General features: G+C 45.5%; 2 protein-coding genes across 2 annotated transcripts in view; one reads left to right on the forward strand and one right to left on the reverse strand.

Moving 5' to 3' along the window:
* The window catches only part of Rab3 (RAS oncogene family member Rab3), a 69,069-nt gene extending 66,475 nt beyond the window's left edge, over positions 1-2,594 (reverse strand). Inside the window, exon 1 of the mRNA XM_077644805.1 lies at positions 2,416-2,594. The gene's annotated coding sequence lies outside the window, so the exon portion shown is untranslated. The remainder of the gene's footprint in view (positions 1-2,415) is intronic.
* Positions 2,595-2,927: 333 nt separating this feature from the next.
* The window catches only part of LOC144111490 (WD repeat-containing protein 36), a 58,457-nt gene continuing 35,709 nt past the window's right edge, over positions 2,928-25,675 (forward strand). The window contains 9 exon segments of the mRNA XM_077644803.1: positions 2,928-3,272; positions 3,684-3,711; positions 6,482-6,582; positions 7,159-7,276; positions 8,269-8,456; positions 10,137-10,269; positions 13,971-14,146; positions 16,121-16,241; positions 18,538-18,687. Of these exon segments, the coding sequence (XP_077500929.1) occupies positions 3,120-3,272; positions 3,684-3,711; positions 6,482-6,582; positions 7,159-7,276; positions 8,269-8,456; positions 10,137-10,269; positions 13,971-14,146; positions 16,121-16,241; positions 18,538-18,687 (1,168 nt within the window). The 5' untranslated portion in view covers positions 2,928-3,119.

Genomic DNA, 25,675 nt, shown 5'->3' on the forward strand with positions numbered 1-25,675 from the left:
TTACCGAAAGCTGAACGCCCCAGCTCTTCTTTTGTTCAGATGATTGAAGACTCGAAAACGGTGAGCTGCACATGACAAGCAGATGCATTACAGATAAGATACTGAAGTATGCAAAGCCCTAACCATAATAATATGGAGCACGCTTCTGCGCTCAAACTCCTCCCACACCATACCTATAGTGAAAATTAGAACGTACCTAATAAGTATGATAGTTCAAAAGAGCAAATTACTGGCCTAGTTGGTTCATAATGTGCAATGGTGGAACCAGCGAAAGAGACGCAGGACAGCGGTGTTGTGTGTGTGTGCCTCCTTGTTCTTGGCCTAATAAGTATGCTAATAAGTATGCTAGCAAATGTCGCCGGTGCGCTCGCATATAACCCCAAAAAAACTTGATGTTTTACGTTCCTGGTGAGAAGCCCCGGGAACCAAGGTTTAAAAGAGGCCATATTCTTGCAGGAAGCCTTGGAGTCAAGTCTCCATGGCAGTGCCGAGGAGCGCGCCGAGTCTGTCTCGGCCGCTTTTAAGCAGCCTTTCTTTTCAACTGCCTTATTCTTACCTGCCCTGTATTTCGAATTTCGATACCGTCTTTAATAAATAAGTTTTGTTTTAAGAAGTTGGAATTGCTGCCCCAATTGCCAACGTGTCGCCAGACGAGCGGACGAAGACCTGAAGGCACTTCGTACTGTTAACCGCCGTGTATATTCGATCACCGGCCAGCGTGCCATCATCATTCACCGCTAGCGACGAGCAACAGACCAGCCCAATCCGGCCATCCCATCAGAGTTTTCTCCAAGGAACAAGACAGAAAAGTTAAAATGTTGAAGGTGGTCCACATTATTCTGGCTGCAGTTGTTAACTGATAAAAAGACCAGAGAGCCTAACATTGGGGACTTGACCGGCGGCTCAGAAATATTTCCAGGCAGTTTAAGTGTTACTTTGCTTTTAAAGCAGCGGGGGTCTTTACTCACAGATGTAATGCTGACACATTGGTGATACGCTTGTATACATTTGCAACTTGGTGTCTTGTGTCCTCATAATACACTTCTTTCTCTTTTCCCATCCTTCCTGTGCAGGGTTACAAGCAAGAGAACCGTAACTCAGGCTGGCCTCTCTTTTTTTTTTTTGTAAACAGACCCCTCTCAATCTCTCCTCTCTCGGAACAGGCCAGTTGTGAAGGACGTAGTTCTTCAAGAGACTTATTGAATACATACTAGTCTGGCTGACATACATATGTACAGCAAAAAATAAAAATATCCCAGAAATTCTGGCAATCCACAAGTGTTTCTGTCATCTGTCTTAGTCGAACACCTTCAGTTTTCTCTGTTTATGAGGTGCGTTCTCACTGCAGGTGCCGTGCCCAAACTTGGTGATGAGAATCTCAACGAGTAAGACATGGTGTTTAACTGGGTTTGTTACAAACTAATAAGTTATGTTTAAGAGGAGAGGCAGCTGGTTACATGAATAACTGTGCCTAGGCCAGGCCTCATATGACATACCATCCATCCAAGGTTTCACAAGCCTTGTTCGAAGCCCTGGTTTACGAATCTTTGTCAAAAGAAGCTATAAATTCAAGGAGACTGTGGGCGTGGGTTTTGGCACGGCGATTCTGACTGCATAAAGCATCGCCAATTACTATATCCATGATGTGAATTGTTTGCGGAGAACGGACCTACACCTGTTTATGACTATTTTACAGGTCGACGACAATGCGCACGGTCTATTTTTGGGCGCGAATCCTGCGTCACTTGAACGACGGTCGGGTGTACGGTACGTGCGCCGCGGAATACCCAAGGTGCCGCTGGTTTAGGACTAAGTGGGACGTGTCATCGAACCAACCGATAAGTGCTCGAACTGCGCGGACGACGAATAAGATCTGCACTCATCAAGCGGAAAGGTGCTGCAGCAGAATAAGCACATATGCACATTCACGTGACGCTCACTAGTTCGATCGTAACGGGAGCCGAGATGACAGAAGAAACGATAAACAGCAACGAAACTGCCGATGACGTTTGCAGGCTCAGTGCCCATGCTGATTGGTCAGTTTTTCCGCTTCTTCACTGGTTCACTAATTTTAGAATATTGGCAGCCGTTGTTGAAACACCCAAGAAGTGATCGCTACACTGTGTGAAGTAAAAATAAATAAAAAAAAAGAGCAGCGGAACACTTGGTTGCGTTCTACGTCGTAGTTGCGACACTCCAGGCCTGTCGCAGGTAGCACGGTTGCACGCGCGGGCGATAACTTGGCACGAGCGGCCACTTTTGACAAGAACCGTTACACCGTTGACACGTTGGCTCGCAGCCAATCGTTGCCTTGCGGCCATCGCGATTACCGGTGAAGGAAACTTGGCACGAGCGCCAAGAAGCTGACGCGCTCTGAAGGGAAAGGGATCGGACAGGCTCGGCGAGCCGACTCACGGTTTTGAAAGGTGAATCCGGATTTTCGGTTTGTCCTGTTTTCCTTGTATCCGCTCCCTCTCGCAAGGGCTTCTTGGCGACTTGACCTGATTATTTTTTTTTACACACTCCCGCTAGCGGCTCGTGTCGAGGTTGGTCTTCACTGCAAGCACTCAGGTGCCCGTATGAATCGTAAGCCTAGCGGTTTCAGCCGCCTATTTACGCTGTCAACGAAAATAAAAAAAGCGAAAATAATAAAAAATTTTTGCAATTGAATTTATTTATGACCAAGTTTATGCAGTAAACTTTTGTTTCGCAACAGTAATCTAAAAAGCTACTGCATTAGAGGTAAATAGTTCTTTCCTGCTCATCTAAGGGCTCAATTGCTCTGCGTAAAGTGTTAGGCAGACTGTGTCAGCACATCACCTAAAAAACAAATAATAATATGACCTTTTTGATAATCAGGTCAAGGTTGTTTTGTACGAGCGCAAGTTTCGTGTTTACAATAATCTAGGAGCAAATGAATCCAATCCAAGAAAGATCTGTTGCCAATCCTTCGTGTGCCTTCTACCTTGCCATGTGCCCCGCGCGAGTAGTGTCATTGCCTCCTAGAGTATAAAGAGTATAAAGTATAGATTATAGAGTATAAAGGAGGCTATGGTAGTGTGAACTAGTGGTGTGCTAATGATCAGGACTTTTTGTAAAGAGTCGACCAATTGAAGAATATGAAAGCCGAAACTTGCCCCAGTCGCATATTTCAGGGCTACAGAGCCCTAGGATATGTTTGCAACCACGTGCCTTTCGTGCTACGCTACATTAACAGGAGAAAAGAGCATCTCGTCATCACATCTATCGGAAGATGCTTTCACACTTACGGCGTGAGTAGCGAGCATTAGAGTGCAGTCCGCGCTTCTGAATTTTATGGGGTCCACTGGCGCGAGCATAAAGGGCCGATATCAGACTGAACTTCATACCAAATTATAGCATTACTTCATATCAAATTGAACTTGCCTGTTACAAGTGATCCTTGTGTGGTTTCTGTTCCTTCAGTTCAGTTTATTTTTCTCATTCTACAAGGGAGGAAGGGGGGGAATAGGTGTGTGTGTGCGCGCGCGCACGCATGTGTTTAAGAAACTGTAACGCAGGAAAGCCACTGTCAAAATGGAAAGTGGCGGACTTTCGCTTTTTGAAGAGCTAAGTAATCTCTAGCTTTGTAAATTGAAATGCGGATGCATGTTTCTTTTCCAGTGTCATTTTTCTTCGGTTGATTGCTTCTCTTCTGTTTTCAGGGCACGAAACTCGAACTGCTGACAGCGAGTAAGTGATCTCATGTTTCTTCTTTTTTAATGGCGTGCCACTCCTATATGTAACATTGCTGGAACGTGACATAAGCTTGCTTGAAAACTAGTTTGTACACTTTGTTATTTTCAGTACTGTGCTGCATTTTTGTGGAAAAACTTGACAAAAGCAAAAGGGCCATAACAAATTAGCTGCCCCTCAAGTCGATAAATGCACTTTGTCATGCTGATGAATGTTAATAACTTGTTTGGATGGATGCTTTGTTTTCGTGACACCTGTAGGATATGGCAGTGTTGATAGTGCTGATAGTTTGCATGGGATGTCACAGGCGCCATCTTTGGGTACTGAAGCCACCTTTCACAGCGTATGCAGGGACCAGTTGGTGACATGGGGATTAACAAAACGAATAGCTTAACGCTGGGCTTTTTGGTCCAAAAAATGACGGCTGCTATGATGTTGGTGCAAGCTTTGTAATGACATGCGATGACGTGACAGAGAGGCCTTAAGAAATTGGAGGCTGTTCTTTTGCGCTTTATTTTAGTTACTGGTCATAGGGTCAAAAGATATTGCTGATGTGTTTAATGAGTATTTTTCGATCAGTGTATACTAATAAAAACTCGACTTTTCCTTCTAAGCCAGACGGCTACACTTTTTTAATGTCAGATGTTACTATCTCCCGCGAAGGTATTTTGAATCTTCTTCTAAAGCTTGACGTTAAAAAGTCTAGCGGGCCTGATAACATCCCTTCAGCTTTTCTCCGCCGTTACGCAGAATGGTTATCGCATTATCGGGAAGTTATTTTCAATGTGCAGTCCCATCTGAATGGAAAACCGCACGTGTCGTACCTGTTTTTAAAGGCAGTGATCCGTCTTGTGTATCTAATTATCGCCCAATATCTTCGGTCTCGACCAGTTGTAAAATGTTCGAGCATGTGATCTGCCGAGCTTTGATGGAATTTTTCGAATCGACCCATTTCATATGTGATCAGCAACATGGATTGAGGCGTGGTTTATTTAAGGTCTCACAACTGATAACCACTTGGCATGATTTTTTTATTGCAGTTAACTACGAACAACAAATGGACACTGTTTTTCTTGACTTCGCCAAAGCCTTTGATAAGGTACCGCACACTAAACTCATAGGAAAGCTTCACACTGCCGGAATCAATCTTAACATTATTGACCTTATTAGAGTTTACTTAGAAGACAGATTTCAATATGTTCATGTTGGTGATGAGTACTCCGATGCACTTCCGGTTTCATCTAGTGTTCCGCAAAGATCAGTTCTGGGGCCTATCCTATTTTGAATTTATGTAAATGACATAATTAATGTGGTTGATTCCAAAGTTACAGTTAAGCTATTTGCTGATGACTGTGTTTTATACTCCTTAGTTAACTCCACAGCGGACCAAATTAAGCTTAACAGTAACCTGCAGAAGATCTCAAACTGGTGCAACCAATGGGGTATGCTTCTTAACGTTAATAAATGCTTGGTACTCAGGATTTGTAAAAAGAAAACTGTTCTTTCTCATCTATATTGTATAGCTGGCGTACCACTTCCAGAATCCTCGTCTGTAAAATACCTTGGAGTTCAGATAACTAATTGCCTAAACTGGGCTGCCCACATCGATATTACTTGCGGGAAAGCTCTGAAGACTCTATGGCGTTTGAGGCGTAAACTTCCAAAGGCCCCTAAACATGTGCAACTGGCAGCGTATAAGGCTTTGGTGCGGCCTCGTCTGGAATATGCCTGTTGTTTATGGGACCCATTTACAGCCAAGAATATTTCCAAGTTAGAACGAGTGCAAAGGGTCGCAGCCCATTTCATTTGCAGCAGATACAAAGAAACAGATAGTATAACAGCTATGATCAATTCTATTGGCCAAGAATTTCTCCAGACAAGGTGCGCTGAAGCTAGGTTGAAATTTCTGTACCTAATATATAATAATCTGACTAAAATAAACACTCATGATTATATTTCTTATTTTTCGCGAGCATGTATGCGTTATAACCATAGAAAAATGCTACAAGAATTTCGTGCATATTCTAATACAGTTAAACACTCATTTTTTGTCAAATCGATTACAGAGTGGATTGAATTGCCGAAGTTTGTAGTGAATAGCCCGAATGAAGATATGTTTGTTGACATTATTTTAGAAATTTTCACATGTGAAACCCTTGCTTTTTGCTTTTTTTTTTCGCATCATCTGTTCGCTTTTGACTGACACTCGTCTTTATCTTGTTTATTTTTTACTTGTATCTGTGCTCACCCCTGCTTGGAGTCAAGTGACTCCGCAGTATAAATAAATAAATAAATTTGTCAGTGAACACTTAGGATTGTATAACACGGCTGAGGTGTTCACAGTGGCATGGCTTGCCCATTGAATGTAATTGCTTGTAAAATTCGTGGGTGGGTTCAGGCTCCCTTTAGCAGTAACTGGAACATATTCGACCGAAATGTAAAAAAGAAGACTGGTTCTGGCACTATCCTTGGCTGTATTTATCTTGAAACTGGCATTACTTTTATTCTGTGGTTCACATACAAAATGAATTGAGAAAGAAAGCAGTGTTGCTTCTTTTGTTGAGCAGGGGAGCCACCTTGAATTTTTGACAACAGGTTTAAAACATCGGTCATATATAACCGATGGCCTGGGGTGCGGTAAGAAAAGAGTTAATGTCTTGCACATCATTTCAATGAAAAGGCACAGCTGTCAGTACCTGTTCAGGCTCATTGAGCCTGTATGACATCTTGCTTGAAATTCACATTTTTGTGTTCTGTTTTGCTTCAGGCCAAGCACACAACGATGAAATTGGTTGCATTGCTGGAGACTCGCGGCTCGTCTACACAGCAAGTGGAAACACAATTTATTCCTGGCTGCGTGGAAGTGAGGTGTGTTTTCAGGAGTTAAGCTACTTGCTAGACTCTGGGAAGTGAGTGGGAACAGATCGGATATGCTGGTTTCGAGGCAGTGGACAGTGCCATGTTTGCGAGTGCTGTCATTTAAGAATTTGATGTTTTTATGTTGTGATCCCCGTGAACATTCAGTTTGTGCTTGTGTCATACAGAAAGTTCCATTCAGCATTAAGGTGTTCTGGATATTTCAGTGCACGAATCGCTCAGATGTGGTTCGAAGTGTAGAAAAAGCTGTGCTTGGCATGTTTGCATGCATATCTGTCCATTTCCACAATGGCTTAGTTCTGTTTTAAGGGATATTTTGAACTTTTCAGTTCTTTTGCAGGTTCTTTGTGTGCTTCATATGTAATGAAAAGTTTTTGCTTGCAGAAATCATTTTTTAAGATGCTGCTAGGCAAGATGTTGGGCTTCTTTGAATGTTGTGGTACTCTGGTTGCCATTTCAATTAGAAACAGTTTTAATATTTCAAGCACTTGGCAATAGGTGGGTGAAATAGAGATTGCGCCGTTTCAGTGACGTGGCTCTCATTATGTTTGCTATTTTCATTCACAGCTGCAAAATACATTCAGCGGCCATGAACACAAAGTCAAGCTGCTGCTTCCATTTGGAAACCACCTAATCTCTGTGGACGAGTCAGGGAGAGTCATTGTTTGGGAGATCAAGACAGCAGGTATGTACCTGAGGGTTGAATATTGGAGTCGCCGTAATAATACCCGCGGTTCCCGTACTGATATGGCGTGTTTTGCAGTTGACACTCGGGAAAAGTTGGCCCTTTTTTTCTTGGCATGTAGCTTGATGCCTGCCTATAAAAAGAAATGCAACATCTTTCAGCCTTGCTGTATCGAATGCACTGGTGATGGTGATAGTTTGTTTAGTGAATACCATTATCGTCAGCAAGATTAAGTCCGAATAAGTTGAACGCCACTAACCACTTCGAGATGTTTCTAAACCCCATATGAAATTGCCTGCAATCTACTTACTTTCATTACATTACATGCTGTACTACATACTGAAAGGGTGACAGTACCTTGGCCACCTCAGTGAACAAGCAAACCATATGGATTCTGAAACATCTCGAACTCTAACTTTGACACAGTCAGTGACCTTCAACTTGTTCAGTACCGTGCTTGACCAGACAAAGTTATGTCGGACCCTCGACTATGAGATTGAGTCCACACTGCAGGCTTGAGGCCTCTGCCATTGATCTCCATTTAACCCTGTCCTAAATCAGCGGTTGGTGCCCTTTCTCACCAAACTTCCTAACCTTATTTGTGGCTTTGTTGATGTTTGTTCAGCAGTAATAGATGTAATCACTGCTCAGAAAACTTGGTAGTCAAGTATGTAATAGTTTATTGCACCATTTGATTCATGCTCATGACAGTGGCAGGGATATCATAATTATGGACTCCGTGATTGCTGACAGGGAGCGGATAGAGGGCAGTGTGATCTGACCTCAGAGATCCGCGGCTGTCCTGTGCCGCGATGCCTGTGCCAGTGATGCCTGTATGCCGTTCTTTGGCCTTTGCTAGCTTTCAAAAGGTCCGTTTGCAGAGAAAGGAGAGTCTTTGTCACTGGAATGTGGCAATAAGTTGATGTAGAAATAGTCCAAAAACTCTGAGCCGGACAACTGCCATGACTGCTGCTTGCTTGCTGTATCTGCAGAGGTGTACCTGGAGTTGTCGCTGGACTCATGTTCGTTCCGAGCTAGCACGCTGCTCCACCCTGTGACGTACGTCAACAAGATCCTGGTGGGTAGCGAGCAGGGACCGCTGCAACTGTGGAATGTGCGTACCGGAACGCTCATCCACACGTTCGCTGGCTGGGGGAGCGCGGTCACCGCACTCGAACAGGTAAGTGATGTGGTGCACTGCTTGCTGTGATGTTTTACAGAGCAGGAAAAAAAAGAGCTGGCATAAATAAACGTACTTGTAAGATTGGCTGCCAGGTCTGGCGATGGAGGTGTTGGATTTTGTTAAAAATAATAAAAATTACGATAACAGATGCTTACTGCCAACACGAACTGCCACTTGTTTCTTGGACATTGGATCTGCCACTGACAGAACTACAAGGGGCAGGGAGGGTGATAGGTGGAATGAAAGAAAGGCAGAAGGGATAGTAAAGCAATATAGCAGACACAATTAATATTTACAAGCATGCACAAGGATTGCATTGATGCGAGCACACACATGCACACATGTATGCACACACGCACACACACATACACACGCAAAGTAGATAAAAATGATAACACTGTATTTTCACAATCCTTTGCGCACTTTTTTAGATGAAAATAAAACCTTGAGATGACATGTTTGAAGTGTGGTTTCAGTTTCAGACTGAAACCACGCTTTGAATGGGTGGGCTTCAGGAATAGGTTACACATTAGATTTAGGGACACATTAGGATTGCATAATTACAGTAACTGGCCTGTCTGTGAACAAGGTTTGCACTGACTAGACATTCTTATAGACTAGTAGTTTGGTTTGTAACTTGAACAAACTAGGTACAGCAATAGAGGAGACAGAAGACATCTAAATAAGGGGAGGCATCATCAGAATATTGAATGTCTTCTCTTTTTTGCAATGGAATGCATGCAATCAGTTATGGATTATGACACGGAAGTGATAATTTGAAAAAAAAAAAATTGTTCTACAACATGGCTTTGGACACACAACAGGGCTGCGTTGCACTGTCGTTGTTATTCTTGGTCACCTCAAAAATGGATGGGAAGCCTAAAAGTGCAGTTCAGTGAACGGGACTTTGACTCATTTGAGGTGTCAGGGGTGTCTTTAGCGAAAGCAACTCAACTGCACTTATAGACTGCAAAAGCTTATAACTGAATTTTTGCTTGTGCTTTGGTTCGGTTTCACTCGTCCACATAGTGCTGAAGCTTGTCAAGCATTAGAGGTCCTACGAGGTGTGCAGACTGGCTAGCAACAACGACGTTTCAGCGACAAGAATAAAGTGCTGACTATTAAAGAGATACTGAGTGCAGATTTAAGTTAGCCTTGATTGATGGGTTTCCTCTGTTCAATGACAGAAGAGGCTTATTTCTTGCAGAAACAAATCTCTTGTAAGCTAGAAAAGAGTGCGAAATGGAAGACTGGTGTTGCCACTACATACTAACCATATCCACAGATACTCTGCAGCCCCATTAGGTGAGAATTTTTGGGTAACAGAATGGATGGCGAAGAATTGCATTTCTAAACATTAAGTTAATTATGTATTGTTGGCGGCAGTGCACATGTATTGCTGCTAAGCCTGAGCGTGGAAAATTAAGCGTAGTAAACCCACCGCACTCAATGTCCTCCCCAAAGTCATGAGTGGAATTCATAGTGGCAGGATAACAAATTTCAACTTTTACTCCAAATCTGTGGCTCTGGGAAGCATGATTTGTCAGCAGAATAAACGAAAGCCCAGCTAGTATATTGGATTTTATTGAACTGTGACACCTGGCAGAGTTGCCCTCCTCCTCAGTGTGTCTGTAGAGGGTGCTTGCAGTTCCTTGAATGTACCCATCTTTTGCGCAGTCGCCTGCAGTGGATGTGGTTGCAGTGGGTCTGGCCAGCGGCGAAACGGTGGTTCACCACCTCAAGTTTGACGAGACACTGATGCGCTTCCAGCAGGACTGGGGTCCTGTGACAGCTGTCTCTTTTCGCACAGGTAGGCGGGCATGTCAAGGGGAGGTGGTGGGGGGCACTAGGCCGCAGCTAGCTCATTCTCCACCTCATTGTGACTGGCCAGATTAGGAAGGTTCTGTGGGCTCCATTGGTCATGGCAGATGGCCACAGCACTGCTATCCCAGTGCACTAGTCCCCTTGGCAGGTCAGACCAAAGCAGGAAGCGTCATCTGGGGTTCCCAGCTATCCTCAGATTTTGTGGCAGTGTCCTGAGTTTACACAAGGAGTTCCGAGCCCCGGTTTGCTCTGGTTGAGACAGATATTTGTCCTGGGTTTTGTACTCAGGCCCCACCAGTTTTTCTGTACAGGTCTGAATGCCCTAGTGAAAATACTAATGTTTTCTGTTATGAAAGTCTGTTGGAAAAGCAAAAGAAGCCATTTGGGCTTCGAACTTGTTGTGGAACAGCTGCAGGCCAATAATTTTCATGGCTGTATCTTCAAGGAGGCCAGCATTTTGCCTGCAGCAACTAATCATGTGCAATACAGGTATAAGAAACTTGAAGCATTCGAAGGAAGACACGTCATGGAAACATATTCAGGAAGGATCGCTTTGATAGTGATTTGCTAGAAATGAGATATAGATTTATAATGCTGATATGAAAATTAAAGGTTAAACCCATTTCACGTCACTAAACGCTTCACGTCGCTATTGTAAACTTGGATATAGTAAAGTTAACTGCGGTCCCATTTCTTTTTCCATAGGTGAGTGTGCATTTTTTCGTTATTGTAAAGACATCTTTGATAAAGAAATGGGCTTAGCAAAGAGCATCAGCGACATACTCTCCACGGAACTACGACATCACAGCATGCCTGCAATCTAGGACATATCAGAACCATAGACGGATAATGGTGCAATCGCAAGGCCAACAGTCAGAGGCAAATGGATATCAACTTTAGACGATTAAACGTCGTTTTTTGAGACGTCTTAACCACGAGACTCATGAGTTTTGAGGAGGAGCCAACTTTTCAATGACCTTGTTGCCTTGAGGCAAAGCGCGCGATTCACACAGAAAAAGAAAAAAAAATTAAGCTTGCTATGAACATGGAAATAAGGCAACTTGGGCTGCTGAGAAAGGAAAGACAGCAAAAATGCAATGAAGAGTAAGGAAGGGAAAAATGACAAACGTCGCAGCATTGGGCAGTGCGCAGCATGAAGTAGCAGTGGCAAGCAGCAGCAACTGCCTCCTTAACAGCAGGATATTGTCCAGAAGTCTGTGAAAGAAACGGCGTGTAGCAGTGCACACAAGATCTTGCTTCTTTGTTTTTTACATTCACCCATGCACTTTTCTGGCACATCAAACTTCCGTCCTGCGGTGACGTTGTTTTCCAACCTCAGTGTGTGGAGGATTGCTTATTGGTTGAAAGGCGTGCTGTATTGTAGCCGAGGTTGTGATGGCATCTCAGTGTCCATCGGGCAGAGATGCAAACCACACACACCACTGCTAGTGACTATCATCTTGGCCGAAGTGAAATGGCAACAAGTCCTGCAAAAACTTATGAAACCGCTTCTGTGTGCGTATGACTGGCCACATGGGCTAGCATATTTACTCGCGTAATTTGCGCACCCGTAATTTATTGCCCGGGTTTTTAAAAAAAAAAAAGCAACCTTTACTTGCATGCCTTGTATGCTCCCTGCTGCGCCAGACCACCAGAATGCATGCGGGTCTGTGCAAGGCAGAAGTGGGAATATTGGCACGGCAGTGCTCCCGTGTACTTCCGGTAATCTCCGGTGCCAGAATCCGAAACTACCGAACCATTGGCCCCAATCATCTGGCCTACACACGATGATGACGTTTTATCGCCTGTTATCTCTATTGATCTCTGACTGCTGGCTTTGCGCATTTATTGCATTGAGCTGCGCATTCCTGTTCAAATTCCTGTGCATTCCGATTTCTGTTTTTTAAGCAGACTTGCCTTAGCACCGTGTCTGACAACTGTTACGTAATTATGTGCGCACTGGGCGTGATAATATATGTGGCTCGGTCGAAACTACTTTTGACCCCGCACATAGATCAACTTTGGGTCTGTGTATAGGTGGACACCGATTATAAGTCGACCACTCCACCTTTGGAAGGTCATTAAATAAAAAAAAAAACTCATTGACTTGTGTTTGGCATTATGCCATAGGTTCACCCTAGCCATGGCTAGTACGAGCGCCGTTCGCGGCATGTTGCATGGAGCTGCATGTGTAAAAAGAAATTGCTAATTCCTATATAAATTGGTTCCGCTGATGAAAATTCGAATTTCGACCATTTATACCCAGCTTGCTTGCACTGGAAATCACTTTTCCTGGCAAAGGGACAGTGTGAGTGCAAACTTTGGTAACCTCCGGAGCGTATTTGTTTCGCACCAGAATCCGAAACTACAGGAACACTCTGGTTGTTTGCAGCTAGTCAACCTGGCTGCACGTGAGGGCCCTGTTTCATCACCTTAGATCTGGCCTTGCGCTGGCATTAATGCACACTCTTTTGCTTTTGCACGCATACCACAATGCCGTCCTGCACGACATCGCCTAACAAAAAGTGCAGTGACAGGATGGGCAGGTATGCTTAGACTTGTACTTTGAATGAACTTTTTTTTTTTTGCTTGCGAGGGCTGCTAGTTGGGTGCGAGGGTGATTTATATTCGGAGTCGACTTATCCGTGGTGGTATATGGCAGTTGCATCTGCCTACGTTGCAGTGGAAGGGTTAAGGAATGAGTAGTGAATGTGAGGGATGGGCGTAGGCTGCCTCCTGCTTATTGTGTCAGTGTCCCAGTGGCAGTATCGTGGTGAATCATCACCGGCTGTTCAGTAAGAACCAGGCATTGGTTGGAGAGTGGTAACTGTTCCTTTTTAAGATATTAAATATGTCTTAAAAGCAAGATAAAAATGAAATGAACCCGTCGCGGTGGCTCACTGGTTAGGGCGCTCGACTACTGATCCGGAGTTCCCGGGTTCGAACCCGACCGCGGCGGCTGCGTTTTTATGGAGGAAAAACGCTAAGGCGCCCGTGTGCTGTGCGATGTCAGCACATGTTAAAGATCCCCGGGTGGTCGAAATTATTCCGGAGCCCTCCACTACAGCACCTCTTTCTTCTTTCACTCCCTCCTTTATCCCTTCCCTTATGGCTCGGTTCAAAGATATATTGGACAGATACTGCGCCATTTCTTTTCCCCCCAAAACCAATTATTATTATTAAAATGAAATGAAAAGATGGAAATGAAATGAGCATCTGTTGGTGATTAAATGCTTTGTGAAAAATCTGTTACCTGTTACTTAGTTGTGAATTTAATAAGCCTTCTATTTTTGCTTAATGGTATTGTAACTGTTATATTCTACATTAATGCATTTTATTTATTTGAGGCAGGGAACGTACAAATTTCTAGAAGCTTTTCTTTTTTTTCTTTGAGGCCCCACTGTTTAGAACTCTACAGAACAGTCGGTAAAGGACTGCAGGTGATTTAACATTGTCTTGGTAACTTTTGCATTATTGATGAAGCCAGTTTCCTTGAAGGCCTACGTCAGCTGCCTTTCCTTGCTTTCAGGCCTGAAGTGGGAGAATAAAGGCCGTCAATAGGTGCTGCGCACTATCCGCCGAGTCTCTTGCGTGCACACTGTTGCCTGAGCAAAGATGGCACACCACTCAGTCTGTTCAAGTGTGCACGACTCTTGTGGCGGTTGACCTCCCTCCTGTTGTACGCAGACGGGCACTCGCACATGGCAACCGGCAGCCCCGTCGGTCACGTGGCGGTCTGGGACCTGGAGAAGCGTGCTCTGCACAGCCAGATTCTCGATGCCCATCGGTCGGCGGTCACGGGTCTGCGCTTCCTGCCAGACGAGCCCCTGCTTCTCACCTCCTCACCCGACAACTCACTCAAGGTTGGCAGCTTGGGTGTTCTTCACCCTGCCTGTTCACATTTGTTCTCGACGGCTTTGCTCTGTTTAAGCCGAGTTACAGTGGCTAGAAGGCCAGTTAAAATGTGAGGAAGTAGTTTTCGTTGTATAATGTGGCTGCAACGCTTTGTGCATTAGTAAGCAGTGGAGCCTCAAAACTTTGTCCATTAAACAGGCCAAAAAATACTTTTGCCCCTCCCAAAAAATTTACAAAAGTTTAGGGAGGATGTTCATTGTGCGGGGTGATATAGCATTAGCAAAGGTTTTGTTTTTTGACGCACAAAAATATCAAGTGCTTTCACAAGGCATGTAAATACGGTAGGCTCCGAGCAAGACCTACACGGTGAAGATGGATTCTCAGATAAGATGACCAAAATGGACTCGGCGTAAAAAAAATTCTCTTAAGATGATCTGTTTCAAGTTTCCTTTGGTTAAGATGAACTTCCACAGCGACTGCGACCCACAGTGATTCCGCGTAGGTGTACCCTCAAGACAAGTTATAGTCGCATGAAAAAGTACCTCTGAGGAGAGCTTTTCTACATCAAGAGCTTATCCCTGCAAGGTGGGCCTTCCCCCCCCCCCCACTTCACCCTCACGCACCTTCATGTGAATGTGTGGGGAAACGTTCTTGGGGGTACTGGTAAGGAAGGCAGGGCTCTTGAACGCTGCCGACACATGGCGCTGCAATCTGACATGGTTAGATGTCAGCATCATTTGCGCGTCATGTGCTGTGCGTTGCCCCTGGCGGATGAAAACGCACGTGGGCGCAGAGTGCATCAGATAGTTGGCACGGCGCTTGCACAGTTAGATGGAAGCTGATTTTTCAACTCATCACAAGAGGTTCAGGCATCACAAGGGTTTTCACGGTGCATAGATCTGACATGGCCAGATACCAGCGCCACGTGCAGGTCACTTGAGGTGGACAAAAAGTTGGGCGTTGCACCTTCTCTTATTTTTGATATCAGCCCCGCTGCAGGAGTGAGATAAAATGGAGAGAAAAATATGGTTAATGGTTTCGGAGCCTGTGCCACATAGCTAGCTAGTTGGGCATCCTTGAGCATGTTTGGATCCGTTAGGAAAACGAAAAGCAGGAAAAATACACGAATAGCGATCACTGTGGAAGGGAGAGAAAAAGATGGCATGGAAAAGAGACGCAACCAGTGCCATTTTCCAGTAGGATGGTGCGAGCTGGTTTCACACAGTTTATGCCCTCACTTTAAGCTCAATTCATGCGCGCTGCAATAAATGGCTCCTTTACAATTATCATATTAGTGTCAAGTGATTTTATTCATTGTTCTCATGCGACAGATATTTTGACACTCAAAGCATGCTGAAATATATGTTTTTGACATGCTTCTGATAGAACGAGCAAATTCTCATGGTCTCTTCACGTTTTTAGCACTTCGTCGCAGGGAATCTACTGTAGATATCCTGTTTGCTTTCGAGCTTGCCTATTTCAAGAGTAGATATTCCAAATTACGGTCTGTCTTCAACGTCTTGGGTATCCTCTTAAAGATCCCACGGAAATATGCAGAGATGGCTCATGCTTGTTTTAAACATCACCAACTGCCACATTTGCACATTCATGTGGGAGAAGTTTGGCTTGCCATTGGACATTTTTTTTTTTCATGCTGTGTTCCCTGATGGATCTTGAGCTGAGACGTGTATCATAATCCAACTACTTGTGATGTTTTGAAGAGTGCACTGGCCTTGCGATGCAGTCATGAGAGGTGCAGTTTTTTTTTTCCACTACATGACACGGACGGAGCAACGGGAAGAATGATTGTTTTAATTAAGGCTGTTACTGTGTGGACATTAACATCATCACCACTGCCACCATGTCTGTTATTTTTTTTTGGGTGTAGCGCGTGCCCATCGTTTGTTGTGTAAGCATGCAGTTGTGTTGCTTTGCTCAGTCCTCTGTTTTGGCTTTGCGGTGACTGACCAAGCTGCCTGCAGATGTGGATCTTTGACCAGTCGGATGGCAGTGGTCGTCTGCTCAAGCAGCAGCAGGGGCACAGCGGAGCTCCCTGTCGCATTCGGTTCCATGGCGCCGCGGGTACCAACATCCTGAGTGCAGGTGAGGGAGGAGATGTTTGCCACACTGTCTGTTGTCTGAATGGCAGGTGATGCAGCCCCAGTTGTTTGGGTGCTTTTCATTTTATTCTGGCCTATTAAGCTTGGATGGAGTGCTTGATGCTGCAGACACATGCTGTAGATGAGCTTTGCAGTATTGATTGGAGTCCCAGTTTTGTAACAACCGGGAACGATAAGAGTTGCAAAATTTCTGATGCCTATGCATTTGGGCAGGCCTAGGTAAGCAGTTGAATGCTTGTCTTGTCCGCTCTTTGCTCTCATCCTTGTGTTTTCGTGCTGCAGCCGAACCTTGATATAACGGACATGGGTATTACTAATTATTGGCTTCATTGATGCCTTCCTAAATATTTTTAAGGAACACATGCAATATTTACTTTATATATCGAACACGGTTGGCCATAAAACCGGTATATTGAACCAGCCAGTACCGAGCCGCGGCCGCTTGGATGGCAGGCGGCAGGCTTCACTGCATGCATAAGTGTCTGGCGGTGGTGCAGCAAGTGTCCGCATCAAGGTTAGCACTTTTATCTCGCACTAGGCAACAGCACCGAGGAAGATACAGCAGCATGGATGGTTTGTAGCTGGGTGGTCAGAATGCAATCATGCCTCTGGCACCCATCGACAGCACCCAGGAAGCAGTGGCATGGATGGCTGTAGCCTTCATCTTGCACTCATGTAGGCTGTCATGGAGGTGATCAAAACGGTAACGTGGCTGTGAAAGTTCCTATACCTCCCATTGGTCACGAATTGCAGGTATTAGCACCAAATCCTCCTCCCGTTACGTTCCTAGCAGGTGGGCGCACATTCTGCAATGAATAGTTAGGGCTAAACTTATACACAACCGTATATGGTAATTGCAAAGTTCGTCCAGTAAAGCCAGTAAGTCCCCGCAACAAATTTTTTTCCTGGGTCCCAACGTATGCAAGAAAACAATTTCGGTTGTAACAACGAAGGAAGGTGACCTCATCAGCGGTGCATCCACGAGAGATGGAACGATAGCTGAGGCAGAGGAGATAGCCGTAGCCCTAGCGGCAGCCGAGGGCTATCGCACCAACAAATCTCTCACAATCTTAACTGACTCCCAGGAAGCGTGCAGACGCTACATGGCAGGAAGAATCAATAAGAAAGCACTAAAGATACTCTTGAAAACGAAGCGAACCAATGAAAATATGCAACATAGGATCTACTGGGTACCAGGACACGCCGGAATCAAAGGCAATCTGAAGGCGGACAAGCTAGCTCGCGAGCTCACTACCCGAGCTGGTGCGTCAAATGCCTCGGACGGCCCGGGGATGACGGTGGAGCTCACGTACGCAGCTATCCTCAACCTCATTAAAGGCAGAAGGCGCAAATACCCCCAGCCACACCCTCAGCTAACACAATACGAGGCGACATGCTGGAGAAGACTCTAAACAGGGACCTTCTACAACCTTCATGTCCTATAAAAGATGTATCCAGAGCAGTATAGGGATACATGTCCATGGTGCGGGGCAACCCCCATGTTATATCATATCACATGGGCATGTACACACAATGTAGCGTTCCGAAATAATAAAGACCCAAATGCGGAGCAGTGGGAGGACCGGCTAACCAGCAGCCAGCTTAAGGTCCAAAGGGACCTAGTGAGCCACGCATGCCGGATGGCCAGGGACAGTGGTGCCTTGGACTAGGGGCGCCAACCACGCTCAGCCTGGAAGACATCGGCAGTCTCCGGGCACGCAACCAAACCTCTCAATTGGAACAATAAAGTTTACTCTCTCTCTCTCTCTCCTGGGTCCCATTCTTTCTTTTTTTTTTGCTGTGTCGTTTAATTCAAATGTTTTTCATGGTTTTAATGGCTTTGAATTAACGAGGTTTTGCTGCAGTTTAAAAAGGTGGTACTGGTGTCAATCTAGATTGCAAAGCCCATATTAGTGCAGGGTGCACTTAGTATCCTCTCAAGTTGTTTGCCCTGCTTTCTGCTGAAGGAATGAAATGCAACTTACATGACTGCTGTGCACATAGTTTTGCACCTCCGCATTGTTTTACACCTAGCAACATGCGGAGAAATTACACTGCACCCTTTGATCCCAAGAGCATGGCATTGGCAATCTTTTGCTCTACACCTTTAGCTCTTTTTTAAATTTATTTTTGTGCATACTGAAAGCTTAACGATGATTGCGTGAACTGCATTTTGCTGCTTGCATTGCAAGTTCCATACCCTGTAGTCTAGCCAGTGAAGAAGCGTAGCACCTTCTGTAGTGGCAGCGACCCTGCATTGTGCACATTTGACGATGCAGGCCTGGACAGTGTGCTGCGCTCCTTCTCCACGATTGGCGAGAACCTCAACAAGAGCCTGGGCCAGGCATCCTACGACCGCAAGAAGGCCAAGAAGCACGGCGTGCTGAAGGACCCAGGGAAGATGCCGCCTATCTGCGAGTTTACTTCGGGTGAGCTTCCGTTCCTGCCACTCTTCCCAATTTCGTCATGTCTAGATTTGTCTCTAGGGCTGGCATTCATTTGCAGTCTGATAATAGAGGCACTAGAGCAGGGGTTTTCTATTCTCCCGGACTCTGGGAACTGTGCCGGTTGTCGAGAAGTGCCGAGAAGCCCCGTTGTCTCTCTCCACCTCTGCGCCTCTCTGTCAGGCATGAAGACAGAGCAGTATGTGCAGATGTGTGGCCTCTCATGAAATGTCTGTATTTAGTCATACTGATAGACAGTAACAGTGACACAGTTTGCTGTGGGCAATAGCAGTACTGTGTGATGTTTTTGTCGTAAATTCATTGAAAGAAAGTTGGGGGAGTTGTACTGTATGAGCTTAGGTGCTTGGGAAATCAAATGAAAAGGCGGTTTAAAGAACTCAGGTGTTAGATGGAACCCACGACAGAAACCCCTGCACTTCAAAGGTTATGATGTTTGTACAACGTTGAAGGAAGTGCCCTCATTATGGCTGTCCGCAAGTCATGGTGTCACCTGGTGAGTAACACACCACAAGCCACAGCAGCCAAAGCACTAGTTTTTCTTGGCAAAACTAAAGAAACAATAATGACAGTCGAGGGAGCCAGAACAGTGCAACTGCAGTGCAGACAAGACAGCACTGACGCGCCTCAACTGGCGCTATGCGGTGAGGGCGACCAAGCACCTCCAGTTACAACGCCATCAGAACATCTACGAGGCAGGTAATAATGTAGTGGCTAGATCACTTCTGCACAATGCTAGCCACTGCTTCCTACGCTGAACTGGGCTTACAACACATGCATGCAACACAAATGCAGGAAGTCTTGCAGTAGCTATCACAGTGTTTCGCAATGCTGTCCGCATCTAGCAAAACACTGCGGTGCTGCTCTGATTACATCACAAGTGACAGAGTGGGCGCAGCAGCCACTCACGCCACTCACTCCCCGTACACCCCTCCCCATGCAAGACCCAGGAATATTGCTGCAGCTATAGGCAGGGTTGTTTAAACCACGATGTGCACAGGCAGCACTCCCACGCTGAATTCTTCCCAGGGTGGCCACTCACTTGGCCGCCATCTACCGTATTTACGCACATAATTTGCGCCCTCACATAATTTGCGCACCCTTAACTTATCACCCGGGTTTACAAAAATATTTTACTCGCATATTTTACACACCGCGCTGAGCTAGACCACCACCATGCACGCGGGCTCTACCCTATGGCTCTACCCAGTAGCATTCGGCTATTCCGCGTGTTTGTTCGGAAGGCTTTTTGAATCTTTTGTGCACTGGGCGTTCATGGTGGTGTCAGGGGCCGCTGTTAAAATCGCGGTGCCACTAGCGGCATCGCCACTCAGAACAGCCAGCAGCACTTCCGGGGAGGATCGGCAGCTGATAGAAGAGCCAACACCGCTGTTTGTTTGGCTGATGCATGTGACTCGACTGCCGGCTACGCTTTTCTTGGTGGCTCTGACGGCTTGTGTTTGGTTGTTTGGTCGTGTCTTGCGATGGGATATCACAATTATACGGCAAGTTTCAAAGTGCTTGTCAGCGCCTTATCACGGCGCAGAGCGGCAAAGCCAGCGAGAATAACCGCGTGCGCACAAGTTTGTCCATAGACGACAATCGTTGTGTCGGAAAACTTGTGCGCACGTGGCTATTCTCGCTGGCTTCTCAGCTTCGCGCCGGGATAAGGCGCCGACAAGTAGTTTGGTCGACGCTCGCGCGGTACTGTTAAAGAATTGTGTGGTGTGATAATTGATTTATTGATTCGCGGTTGCTTTTCCGGACGAAGCTCCGAAAACAAACTTACAGAATCCGGAACTACCGAAATATTGGCTGGGCCGCAAGCGATGACGCTGTTTTAGTGTCTTATTCAGCTTCGTGCATGCACCTTCATGCCATCCCGCGAGGGGTGGGGTGCACGGCCTTTCATTTAGAGTGAACTTGTTTTCGGGGGGCGGCCAGCGTGGGGTGCGGGTCTGGGTGCTGACGTATACGCAGCAACATACACTATACCTATATTGCGTGTTATGACCTTTGTGGAGTTTTTTTAAGTCGCGCTTGCGAGATCCCCGCGTAATTTGCGTACCCCCTTCTTGGAGCCCTAAATTCTTAATAAAAAGTGCGCAAATTATGCGCGTAAATATGGTAGCTGTTACTGCTCTCGCACGTAGGCACCCGTGCTCCTGGCGAAGAACTTGCTGAAGATGTCCAGTGGTATCATGCTTGGGTGCACTCACTTGCATGAAAAAAACAATGTTGGGGACGTGCCTGTGTTCTGCGCAGCCTTGTTTGCAGAGCTGGGGGTAGTGGGGAGGGCATGAGCCCCACGTGGTGCATGGGGTAAAGTTTGTGCTTGCTCTGGAAGCTGCACAGTGGGGCAAATCTTGCTGATTGCAATAACGTTCTTGTGGACTTGGAAAGCCAGGCTCGGCATTTCTGGAGCCCTTCACTACAGTGTCCCCCGTAGCCTGAGTCGCTTTCGGATGTTGAAACTCCATAAACGATAATAATCTTCATCAACTGTCATCTCTGGCTCATGATGAGTCCAGCTTGTCATGTGTTTTCTGGCATTCTGTGTCTGGTGTAAGACAAATAGGTCTCGTTCAAATGATTTTATGGCTTGTTGACAGGTGGCAGGTGGCAGAAAAAAGAAATTGTCTCTCTGGGGGTTAAATGAAATAAAGTGCATTGATGCTGTAAAACGCCATCAATTTAGAGGTCATGTGGTAGGAGAAAATGTTCAAATTAACCGAATGTAATGTTATCGAGGAGACCAGAATTACAAACATAACGAAGTGTCCCACATTGACACAACTCTTTTTTAGGGAAAACAAAAAGGAGAGATACTATACTTTTGATTGCTTGGTGTGAGGGACCTGCATAGCAATAACTATTTTTTGCCGTTCCATCTCTTGGTTGACCTAAGATATACCAGGTGTCCCAGCTAAATGTAACCAAGCTTTTAAAAAACACAGAAGGTCCTAGCCACGTGAGACCAACTGAGGGTTGGTTAGAGTCGCGTGACCTAGTCTGCAGTATTTTTTCGTTCTTCAAAGTTAACTAATTAGTTAAGAATAATTAGCATGCTTTTTAATTAGTACCCCCGGGAACTGAGTGTCAATGGAAAAATTGTAGATCACTTTAAAAACATTTGACTGCAACGTTTGCACCAAGATACCGTTAACTTAACTTGAAGTAGTTTTTTTTTTGGCCTTAAACCCTAGCTCGCTCAATAAAAAAAAAGCGCCCATGTGACAGTGGGTGCCATTTAAATGTCCCAAGACGCGTTTTAGGAAACAAAATCCGTTTTTACTCAAGTCCTCTCCCCGATGACCCTTTGCGTGCAGATTGGGGCAGAGATGTGACCGAGCAGCTGGCCACGTGATAGCTTTCTTTTAAGGCCAACAAGTGAAGCTATGTAAATCGTACCTTGATGGAAACAGTGCTGATAGTGGTTTTTTGGGACGATCTCAACTTTTACATTGACACTTTGCTCCTCAAATGAGTAATTAAAAAATTACCTAGTCAGACTTAACTAATTAATAATTAATTATCTTTGAATACTACAGACTAGGCCACGCTACTCTAACAACCCTCAGTTAGTTTCACTGGGGCTAGGATACATCTTTTTTTTAAAAGCTTGGTTACATTTAGCTAGGACACCCGGTATATATATGTTCTCTAAGCTTCAGCAGTCACCCCTCCCCTCCCTTCGTACCTCACACGCGCATACACATTTGCACATTGCAAAAAAAGCACACCCTATATACACGCACACGACCTATTCTAAATGTATTACAGCCTCTGCAGTAACACGCAGAATGCTAACAGCACACTTCGCGATGCACATACCATGAAACTAAAGAAGTAAATTGCAGGGCGCAGCAAAAAACAAAAGGTCGTCCTGTCGTCCTCGACTGTTGATCACAGGAATGAGTACAGAGCCTCTGCATTTCAGCTGGCACAGAGCGCCACTCATGCTGTGTTGGCCAGACTTCCGAATCGCTCACTCATCATCATCACTGCCCCGCTCATGCAAGCTTTGCCACCTTTCCGAGTTAACCAAAACATTGTCAAATTCTTCTTAATTAATGAGAATTGCATGCCATAATGCAGTAGATACTGTATTTACTCGCATATAACCCGCACCAAAAATTGAAAAAATGCGTTTAAAAAGTGGGGGTGCGGGTAATACGCGAATATTCCTGCACTGTGTTGCAGTGCATATTAATATTGCACCATCCTTTTGACCACCGAAGGCCAGTATGGACTGGAAGAAGACCATGTGGAAGCGGAGACCACGGAGCACATCGTTTTGCGGTGCAGAACACTTCGCCCGGACATTGCCGAAGACGCGGCGATAGATATAGAGGGTGCCCTGGGATTTGCAGGGGAGGACGGACGGGTGGATGAGAGAAGGGTAATGGTGACAAAGAGTAGGTTGGAAGATTGGTGGAAAAGGGCTAAGGACGAGTGAGTCTATAAAAGAGGGCCAAATTACAGTCCACAATACGAACAAAATTAAGGGGATCCTGGGCTAGGGGGCGCAAGCCACCGCCCGTTACAAAGGGCTAAGCCACTATCATCCATCCAGCCAACAAGAGGCCAACGCAGGTCATAGCCAGATCCACATCCATAGTCTGTTTAGTCTATAGCGCCACGCCAGCCACACTTTTCGCACGCTTTGCATACGCTTTGTTCAGACGTTGATGGGCCTTGAGTAAGGTGCCGTTTCTTGTACGCCCAGTTTGCACAGTTGGCCAGCCTTGTTTAGGCATCATGAGTGTGTCTCGGCGGCAATCATTCACGGCGAAGGAGAAACTCAGTATCGTCGCCGCTGCTGAACAAATCGGCAACATAGCTGCTGCGAGAAAGAACGATGTCGACGAATCTTGCATTCGCGACTGGCGGAAGAAAAAAGACTCTCTCGAAGCTGCGAACAAGGACAGGCGAGCGTTTCGCGGCCCGAAGACTGGCGCATGCCCTCACCTCGAGACGCAGCTTGCCAAATTCATTGAGGAGCAGAGGAGTCGTGGCCACGCTGTGTCTACAGAGATGGCGCAGATGCAAGCCCTGAAGCTGGCCCGGGAAATGAATATTCCACGTGAGTTTCATGCGAGCCGTGGATGGCTGCAGCGCTTTATGGCCAGGCATGGATTTTCGATGCGGCGGTGAACTACCATGTGCCAGCGGCTTCCCGACGCTTACGAGGAGAAGCTGCTCAACTTTCAACGTTACGTCATCGGACTGAGGAAAGAGCGCAACTATTTGCTATCTCAGCTGGGAAATGCTGACCAAACACCAGTATATTTCGAGATGCCCATGGACACGACCCTGGAAAAAAAGGGCGCAAAATCTGTTAGTGTGCTGACTGGCGGCAACACCAAGCTGCGCTACACAGTGATGTTGTGTGCTTTGGCCGACGGCACCAAACTGCGCCCGTATGTAATATTCAAGCGCAAGACTCTACCGAGTACACCACTTGCAGGGCCGAGATGGCCTTGTCGTGACGCTTTGCGCTACCGCAAACAGGTGGCGCCACTGCCGCCCTTCAGCGAAAAAGCGTCGTCTGCGGGTTTTGGTTGCCGATCTCTACGTAGACGATTATGTTTTCGCATCATGCATGGCTCAACTAAGTAAGTACCGTTGTCAAACTTGCTACGATACAAAAGTTACCATAATACGCAAGCTCTGTGTGCAGTTTCACCGCAAACGAGCCAGCGGTTGAGGCGGGGAAATTTTTGAAAGTGTCAGCGATAAAAACGCACAATACTGTATGCAGGGGCGGGTTATACATGAGTAAATACGGTATATTTGACGTGAGTGGATAAGATTTCGAATTATTTACTTTTCCAAATTGGTGAGGGTCAAATTAATGAAGTTTTACTGTGGGTTGTTGCGGGCAGTTCACAATGAATAGGTATGCATTGATATCTGCGTCGTTAATGTGAAGTCAACATCGCTCATAATGTTGAATGGGATTCAGCATGTGAAGGTCATGTTGCATGTTACCTACATCACTGTGTATGTGAAAAAGAATATGCTTTATTAGGTGCCGTTACCTCCTGCTTTAAATATACACTTGAGAAGCCTTCGAGGTAAAAGAATCCCCGAAAATGCTAGAAAATCAGCGTGATCAAGAATAAATGATGAATGGCAGGAATTCATTTTGGTAACAAATTTTGAAGAATAACGCAGATAAAGTGTGTGCTAAATTTTTAAGGTAAAAAAAAAGTCTAAAGCTTTCTAAGGGAAAATTTTTGCCTATAACTTGTTTGAAGTTCTACCCGTATAACCTGCACAAGAATTGTCTCTCTCTTTAGTTCCTTGAGCCATTAGTGACCCATACATTCTTATTTCAGATACTGTGTTTACTTGCTTATTGAGCCCACTTTTTTTCCCGAAAAAGTTGACATCAACTTGAGCGGGACGGTTCACTACACGGGGAAAATGTTCCTACAGATTTTTTCTTTGCGAGAGTTGAAGTTTCGTGTTGTATGTCCGTTCTCCTCTCCATCCATTAATCCATTCATCAACAACAAAGGAACGTGGTCAGCTGAATTCGTTTTGCTCATGTTTAGCTTTGTTCGCTTCGAAAGCTTTTTGCTGTATCATGGCGCGATCCAACGATTTTGTGATAGTCAGTGGGGCCGGCCAATTGCTGTGAGATAAAGCAAACATGCTTTGTCTAGCCTTGAAGCCAGCCCTGAGCAGATCAACCACGAGGTTGATAGCAGAAGCTCTGGCGATATCAAAATGCTCAGATAAGTGTGTCAGCAACCCCTCTGTGTGCCTTAGTGAAAAAGAAATGTCATTTCTGAACGCCAATGATAGGACGAAAGATTGGAGGAACGGGAGACAATTCCGATAATCGTGCCACGAATGCGTGAGGTGATGTGTTGGTTTCTGTTTTGTTGTTTTGTACCTAGTTCTTATATAGGCTGGCTCAGAGCAATAAAACACAGTTGTTAGT

Source organism: Amblyomma americanum, chromosome 11 (genome assembly GCF_052857255.1).
Source record: "Amblyomma americanum isolate KBUSLIRL-KWMA chromosome 11, ASM5285725v1, whole genome shotgun sequence".
NCBI lineage: Eukaryota > Metazoa > Arthropoda > Arachnida > Ixodida > Ixodidae > Amblyomma > Amblyomma americanum.